This window comes from Puccinia triticina, chromosome 7A, assembly GCF_026914185.1.
Source record: "Puccinia triticina chromosome 7A, complete sequence".
Taxonomy (NCBI): domain Eukaryota; kingdom Fungi; phylum Basidiomycota; class Pucciniomycetes; order Pucciniales; family Pucciniaceae; genus Puccinia; species Puccinia triticina.
Genome location: NC_070564.1, coordinates 2,246,017 through 2,254,857, shown reverse-complemented (window position 1 = coordinate 2,254,857; position 8,841 = coordinate 2,246,017). Strand labels below are relative to the sequence as shown.

General features: G+C 48.2%; 1 protein-coding gene across 1 annotated transcript; it reads right to left on the bottom strand.

Moving 5' to 3' along the window:
* Positions 1 to 4,297: 4,297 nt before the first annotated feature.
* On the bottom strand, positions 4,298 to 5,754 carry PtA15_7A262 (uncharacterized protein; the record flags this gene model as incomplete). The annotated part of the gene is made up of 7 exons (XM_053170851.1): positions 4,298 to 4,348; positions 4,428 to 4,691; positions 4,787 to 4,824; positions 4,929 to 5,070; positions 5,151 to 5,215; positions 5,306 to 5,447; positions 5,536 to 5,754. The coding sequence occupies 7 exons, from the start codon at positions 5,752 to 5,754 to the stop codon at positions 4,298 to 4,300; spliced, it is 921 nt and encodes a 306-aa protein (XP_053022091.1).
* Positions 5,755 to 8,841: the final 3,087 nt, after the last annotated feature.

The window sequence follows — 8,841 nt, the reverse complement described above, 5'->3', positions numbered from 1 at the left end:
GATGAACAGCTTAGCCTACATGTAGCTCTTCAATAAACCCTGAACAGACATCCTTAAAGTTGGGAGGAAAGCTTGTGATTGCAGTTCAAAGTTTTCCTCCCACCAAAAGGGTGGAAGCCCACACTTGCTCATTCAACTTTGGCTGATGTTTTTCCTGTTTGTTTTATTGAGTGGCACACTCCCAGGAACATAGTGTAGAGATGAATATTTGGTACCTGTTGGGGGGCACCATGCACTGCTTGGCAGGTACCCCTTGCACCCACCACACACACATGCGGTACTTGGTTTTGGCTGGAAAGCAGTGAGGAAGCCAGGTGCCACCCACAAGTACCCCCCACCCCACGGGGGAATACAAGACCGGGAACCGGTAGATCCAGCTCAGAGGTGGAGTTCTCCCAGCAAGCTGGAAAAATTCAGCTTTCTAGGAGTATTCCTCTTGTCAAGCTGGATACACATGTATCCAGCTTGGCAAGGGGACTCCTCTCCATCTCACCGGGTGGAACTCCCTCGCCAAGCTGGATAATAGGGGGTTTCAAACCACCTCCAGGAATCCTTCCATGTTGGGATTTCCAGGAAGAATTCCCCCCCGCCACACTTGATGGCCAGTACAAAACAGCCATTGAGAAGCTTTGAGTCATATCAACGGCCAGTTTGTACTGGTCATTGAGCAGCTTAAGTCCTCTTTCTGACCCGTTTTTACAGGTCATCAGGAGGGTTTGATTCCTCCCAATGACCAAACAGACCAGCCATTGATGATCTTGAGCTATTGGAATGACTGGTCACCATTCATCAAGAAGCTTGTGTCATCTCAATAACCAGTTTGTACTAGTCATCAAGCAACTTGGGTCCTTGAGAAACTTGAGTCCTTGTGATTGACGGGTCAGACCGGTTGTTAAGAGGGTTTGAGTTCCCATTCTTGATGACCAGTTTTTACTGGTCATCAAGAATGACCGTCCAGACTGTTCATTGAGGAGCTTGAGTTCTCTTGATGAAAGGTCAGGCTGGTCATTAAGAAGCTTGAGTCATCTTGATGACCAGCACTAACACTGGCCATCAAGCACCTTGAGTCCTTGAGATGACCGTTCAGACCGGTCATTGAGAGGGTTTGAGTCCTCCCAATGACTGTGTGGTGGGAAGATGGCAAGAAAGAAAGTCCCAGGGGGTTCAGTTCTGTTCAAGGCTAAGGTCAAATATGGTACTGTTTCTTTGTTTTGGACTTGTTTTTCCTGATTTCCTGGACCTTGTGGATGCAGGAGACATTCCAGGAGGTGTTTATTTTTTGGAAAGTGCTACCTGGAAGACTTCCTGGAGGTGGTTTGAAACCCCCTATTATGTATCTAGCTTGCCGGGAGGACCAATCCCTTTCCAAGATGGATACAAGTATCCACCTTGCTGGGAGAATTTATTGCAGTGAGCTGGATACATGTGTATCCAGCTCACGGAGGGGACTCCTCCTGACTCCTCCTGGGGAGCTGGCCAGCTTTCCAAGGGTACTCCTCCCAGGGAGCTGTATACATTTGTATCCAGCTCACGGAGGGGACTCCTCTTGGGGAGCTGGCCAGCTTTCCAAGGGGACTCCTCACAGGGAGCTGTGTACATTTGTATCCAGCTCACCAAGATGAATCCTCCCAGAAATGTATTCAGCTTGCCAAGAGGAATCCTCCCAGGGAGCTGGATACATTTGTATCCAGCTTGCCAAGAGGAATCCTCCCAGGGAGCTGGATACATTTGTATCCAGCTCGCCAAGAGGAATCCTCCCAGCAAGCTGAATATTTCCAGCTTGCTGGGAGAACTCCATCACTAAGCTGGATTGACTCCTTCCGGCAACACTGAAACAGATACTGTACCTGCAATGTATAGGCATGTATCTTTTCATGTATCTGTATCCCAATGAAAATTATTTTCTGACCTATTCAAATTAGGGCTCATTCAATCCAACAAAGATGTTTTTTAGCTTTGCAAGTTGGCTGAAAACCCCATGATACTTTCTGTGTAAAGTATTTGTTTCAGCGTTGCTTCCGGGGAGCTGGATACATATGCATCCAGCTCAGTGCCAAAGGGGGTACCTGGGGTACCTGCCAAAAGTATTGCCGGTACCTGTTGGAATTTCACATCTCTCCCTCTCTTCTTTCCCTTTCCATTGCCTGTCACTCATTCCCTTATCCTTCCAGATGCATATTCATCTCCACCTTCTGTCTCACACCTTGTCCCACATTTGTAAGAGCTTAAATATCCAGACAGACTAGGAATGAAAATCTATCAGTTCCTGCGCCTGTTCCCTGAGACCTGAGAGTCTCTTGTAGTGAGGGGCCTTTTTCCCCTTCACAGCTAATCAGCTTAGCCCTCCCAGGCTTCCTTGTTTTGTTCCTGGCCTTGAGCTTTCCTCTTGTCTTTCCCCAGCCTCAGCTAAAAATTAATCAGTACCTGACAAGTGGTGCTGGTTTTGGCAAAAAAACTAGCAGGTACCCAAGTTTCATCTCTAACATAGTGTACTTTTTGGCACAACCAGCGGTGGGTAGTTACATTACCAATAACGGTAAACTAACAGTTTTTCAGCCTTTATTGTTACAGTTACTTGTAAAAATGGCGCACTACGTTATTGCGCCACTGCTTGTACCATTTTTTTCTGTTTGTTACGTTATCCAGGCCCACGGCGCACCAGATAACAAGCTGATTTCAGCGTCAAAACGGCCCTTGAGGGCTCATTATTGTGTTATCCAAGCAATAATGTAGTGTAATGGTGTTGGAAAAAGACCTGTTATGCTATCCATATGCCACTTAAACGGCCTGTTACTTGCAACGTAACAGGGCGCTGTGGATAACGCAGGTAGTTACTTTACACAAATAGCGCGGATAACACAACGTAATGTAACTACCCACCGTTGGCACAAAACTCGTATTACGGAGTGTGCTTTGGAATAGAGATGGCACTTGGGTACCCGTTTGCGGGTACCCGGCACCCGCCAGCAGGTACCCGGAACACCCGCTCAGCACCCGCCGGCGGGTGTTCAGTTTTTGGGCAGGAAAAAAACGGGTACCCATCCGGGTACCCGCCCATCTTGGTGGGCCAGATGGATCGGAGGGATCTCTCCGTTTGAAGAGGTGGGACTGGGAGGTGTACATACCACCTCAAGCGGAGCAATCCCTCCGCCCAGAGGTGTGTACACCTCCTCGACCGGAGGAGTCCCTCCGGTCGAAAATCTTGTGCACCTCTTTGACTGGAGGGATCCCTCCGGTCAAGGAGGTACTATACCCCCGGGACTCCGGGAGGAATCCCCGCGTCGGTACTTAAGTCCATGAGCATGAGGAATGCGGACTGAGCGCATGCAGACCGCAGGGCAAAGAGAAGAGAGGCCCAAGCGTCTGCATGATCAGTGACGAGTGATGTCTACTTGTGTCGAACTCCGATGAATAGAGTTCCCTCCCTCACCGTACCACCTTCCTGATCCATATTTGTGTCCTCAGTTATTTTGTAACCAACCGAGAAATAACTCCTGTTTCAAATACCATCCCACCCACCCGGCTTTGTATGAGGGGATGGGGGGGGGCACAGAATTGTAAGGGCGGAGTGGTTTTGCCGCGCGCTCCCCACTCAATTTAATACACAAGCAAATATCTATTGCAGTTACTTCTCTAGCCTATTGAGTAGATTCTTCGAATCAGAATTACCCAACTTTCTCCCTTGACTCGGGTCGATTGAGTGAATCAGAGATTCACCTATACACCCTAGAGGAGCCGGTGAGATATAATTAGTATGTCTCAGAATTCCCTCCTTGACACGAGTACTAGAAGTAAGTACCACAAATGCAGAATGGATGGATTATGCAGCCCTGGTTAAAGAAAAATATATGGTTATTTAGAAGTGAAAGAAGTGCGATTTTGTTATACAACAAACATAGCAAGACAGAAATATTGAGGTAAACAAAAAAAAGGCAGGTTTGCAATATTGGCTGACAGACATTTACACATCTCTCTTAAGAGATCTTACTGCGCCAAAAAAAGAAAAGGAAATAAAACGAGTGGCTGGTTGGCGAAGTGAAAAGGAATAACATGATATGCACAATAAATATATGTGCACATTAGTAATAAAGACAGTAGTTGAGAGAAATAGGGGTGAGGGTGCTCTATATCAGAGAAGAAAGGACTCGAGATTCAAGTGTACAAAAGTGATCCACAAGTGACTAAAGGAATCCAACTCATGCAAAAAACCTCAAAGTAAGGGAAATCTGCTCTTAGTCGAGAATCATTTCCCCAAAAAAAAGAATGGACGTGATGCCACCATGAGATCCACGCTCGTTTAAGATTTGTTGGCCTTGTTAGGATTGTTGCGCGGGATAACATCGGGGAACTGGAAGACAGAAGCCCCGAAGGACGCTCAGCTATCTAATGAAGGAAATGGTCGGGGGGATAAAGAAACAGAGACGGACACGTTGTTGGATAGCTTTCTGCATTTCGGGCCAGATTTGATCGCTACTGTCGCCAAAGAAATGGACAAGTTTCTTGCGTTTACGGAGATCGTGATGTCCGGAAATCACGAATTGGGGGTCGTAGTAATCAAGCAGGGGTTGGTTCTGTAGGTGGAAGGACTTCAGCCGCTCCGCAAACACTTCAACCGTATCGTCCTTCCGCTTTGTCAATAATTCGCCTGTGAAGTCATCCTTTCCCTCGATCAAAGGCGGGTTATACGTTGTCTTTTTCATTTAATAGTGCAAAGGTACATAAGTTGATCTTTCTCTTGCAGACGCATGTCATGGAATGAAGGCGGCATGATTGGTAATGGACTCACATTGTAGACTCTACCAGTGGGCGCATGGATCCATCGACCTGATGCAAAGAAACAGCCGACGGAAAATTTAACGAACGATGGATCCGACAAATAGTCCCTAACATAACACAATGAGAGGCAAAGACAGAGGGGAAAAGCTGACTAGTGATGCGCTTCATGATGATTTCATCAGGGACTTCCAAGGACACGACCAAGTTCAATTGGTCATCGAGCTCTTTGGCTAGGAATTCGTCGAGCTTCACAGCTTGCGACCGGGTTCGTGGCAGGCCATCAAGAATCCAATTCTGGGAGATCCGATCACTCAGAGTTGATTAAACCAAGATTTCAAGAAAGATATATCTGGCGTCGGATTGGACTCACGTACTCTGTGCTTCAATTTCTTGATCTCGGGCTTCACAAGCTCAAGCATAATATCATCAGGCAGCAGAGCTATTTTACATATTCCAAAAAAAAGGTCAGAAGAAGGGAAAATGAGAGGGAGGAATATACGATGTGTAAAGATTGTTTGTATATACTGACCGCCTTTACAGATGTATTCTTCAGCTATCTTACCCACCTCTGTCTGATTATCAACGTTCCACCTCAACAGGTCGCCAGTACCAATCATATTGATATCATATGTTTCCATTAGCTTTGTACAATGGGTTCCTTTACCCGACCCCTGTAGCAATACAAAACCGCGAAAATTCAGGATGGATAAAGTGTTAGTGGATGGGGCCAATTATAAATGTTTGGCAGAGGGGACTGACCGGTGCACCGAGTAAAATCATCCTAATTCTCGAGCTGGGATCCGAGTTCGAAGGGAGTGAGGGTTGGACGAATCGAGACTGATGATACTCAACCGACTCATAGTAGAACTGTCTCTTGAATAATCGGCCAGTGTGGTTTGTCGCGGGTTCGGAGAACGAAAGTCCGGGGTTGAATTGTCGCAAAGTTCGGTGAATGGTCGGTAGCCTGTTTGCCAGCATGGTTGAGGATATATGTTGTGTGCGCCGCCGGCGGTTCTCTTATGTCGGATGGAAACGGGTGTTGATGGAGATGAAGGAAAGTGATGGGCAAGGCATGGCTTCAAAGTTCATAGATAAGTACCCCGCACAGCCCCGCACTCGGGGGTTTTCAAAGCTGCTCCCCGGGCGGCGACGCCTGTTGTGCCGACCGCTCCCACCCGGGGGTTCAGGTGGGGGGGCCTCTGTGGCCAACATGACTTCCCCCAAGGATACTTGAGTTCTCTGCCAACATCTCAATCCCGCTGTTCCAGTTTGCAACCTTCCAGCCAACTCGCAAGATATGGACCAAGAATTGGCCAAAGCTTGTAATTACAATGCACATCCGGAGTACGCAAAGCATCACAATACTAAGGTGATTTTATTGGTTGTGTTTATTTTATTAGATACATTGCTTAGAGCTGATGGACCATTGCTTTCTGTTGTAACCTGACATGTCAGGTTACAGTCTGTGACACTTGCCAGCCCTCGAGACCATATTTGAGCCGGGAACAAGCTGCAGAGCTTGTTCCTCATCGAATATATCAGTTTATCCGGGTTCATCCACATCAGGTTATGAGCCTGTAAATCTCGCTCTACCGTTTTTTTTCTCTCTTCTTCATCAAAAGGTAGTTTTGAATAAAACGTAATCGACCTGAATCATATCTCTTCATCATCCTACATCACTATCGGTATCCCAGCGAAGGGTATAATTGTCCGATACATATATATACTCTTTCTCTTCATCCGTCCTGCTCTGCCGTTTTCGGGTTCCTTGACTTTGTTTGTCTGTTAGTCTGAGTTCATCCATCCGATCCCCATACTTCATCTGATTAGGCTATACAAGCACATAACGATAAAGCTAGCAGCACGCCAAAACTGTGATAGGCTGCCCCCTGGCACGGAGCAGCGGCTTAGACGTTATCTTGTTGATCCAACATCTTCTCATCTTCAAACTTTCCGGAGAACTCAGGCGATCAGATAAGTGATCTCAGGTTACTTGTCTATTTCAGTTCTAGGCTCCGGAATTTTTTTTTCTTTTTATAACTTTGCCAGTTTTTTTTTTCTTTTTCTCTTCTTTACTTGTTTATGTCCGACCCCTGACCTCCTCCTCAACCTTCAGCATCTCAACGACAAACATCTTCTTCATCTGCGTGGTCCGGAAGATCGATCACCGAACTCGAGGGACAAGACCTCATCGACACGGTCACAGCATCTATTGAGAATACTCCCAACCGACTAGCTCAAATTTTTGGGGCACACGACGACATCCCCAAGTCTGTTACCCAGCAAAACCCCCTCGCTACATCGTCTCTTCACCCATACTCTCCCGGTGACGTTACTGTCATCAACCAACGCATCCCGGGCGCCTGGCAACAAGCGCGACCGGCAACACCTGGATATCGTTACTACCCAGCACTTCCTAATCTCCCAATCACCAACAACGATCCGGAGAATATTCCCCTCAGCGATCGACACTACGCTCCTCTCCCCAGATCCACTTTTTGAAATCCGCTTTTTCCTCCTCTGGCTCCCCCCCCTCCTCCCCCTCCCCCTTCTTTTGCTTCACCTATCGAATCCTCCGACTCCGATCCCTCCTCTCGCAACATTACTGTTCCTCCTTCACCACCCTCCCCCCATCATCCGCCTCCTACTTCGTTCGTCATGGATCAACCACCACACCTCTCCGCGGCCCGCAGAGCAGCTGATCTTGCAGAAGCAAAAGCGCAACTCGAAGAATCAAAAATTGTCGGACAGGCTATCCAGGCGGCGACCAGCAAGATACCCGATGAAGTCGTTCTGGCGGTGGACGGTGCCAATTTCGAAGCTTGGAGCCGCGAACTTGGCGAAAAAGGAGGCATTCATCTGAACGACAAAGAGTTTTTTGTCAAAGCTAACGCGAACTCTGTTCTTGAGAAGATCGGTCGAGCAATCTTCTTGGCCATGATCCACGATTCTCTTTGGTCCGATGTACATGACTCTCCCACCTGTCATGGCATGTACAAAATGGTTTTCAAGAAGTTCAAGTCTGTCAGTCGAGCGGCACAACTGGACGTTTTCTATCGATTCATCGAATTCAAGAGCTCTGCGAATCCGACTTCCGCCGGGATTGCCTCAAAACTTAAAGATCTAGCGAAGGATTGGAAGAATCTCAAAATAGAGTTGACGACCGACGTCTTCATGGGCTTTATTCTACAAAGCAGCATCGGGCGGGACTCGGCTCTTGGACAAGATTTCGACAGACGTGTGGAGCTTGAACTTCAATCCACGGCCGACAATGCGACGCCGACGTTTGATAAACTGGTTCAACTGCTGGCGGCCTGCAAGCTTCAGGACGATCACACGAGACCATCATCAAAGCTGGTTCCGTCCGACAGACACTCCCCGGCACTTCTGCAGGCCTCTTCTGTCTTGCCTCCTTTTGATCAAGCGGCTTTCTTGGCGGATATTCCGGAGGCTGAATGGACGGAAGCACTCGAGTTCTACCACGTGACAGCGAACCGCTGCTGGAGCTGTGGGGACAGTTCGCACTACTTAAGAGACTGTCCGACCAGAGCAAGGTCGAAACCGGTTTTTTGACGTCAAAGAGGACCTGGTGCTTTGTCATATCGCCCTGTGGTTGCGCCTCGACAGCAATTCCAGCAGGCACCGTTCTTGCCGATGATCGGCGCAGTGTACCCACCACCAGGGATTCCCTTTGGCCAGCAATCTTTTCCCGCGGTTCCCCAGCAATTCCAGTCTCGTCCTGTCTTCAACCCGAATCAGTACTTCCATCAAGGTCAACAATCCTACCCCCCCGTTCCCCCACAGTACCAACCACCGGCTCAACTGCAACCTCAAAGACAGACCTATCGACCAGCTGACAGCTATCGACCCCAACCACAACAAACTAACCGTCAATCCCAGTTCCAACCGAGATCAAGATCGGAACACCAACGGGGGGGTGGGGCTTCAGCGAAGGAGGCGGAAGTGGCAGGTTTTCCTGATGGCCTCGCCGAGGGAGATTTTGCGGCATTGACCGCGGAGATTGACGTAAGTACTCCCGCCATTCTTGACTCTGGGGCGACCCAC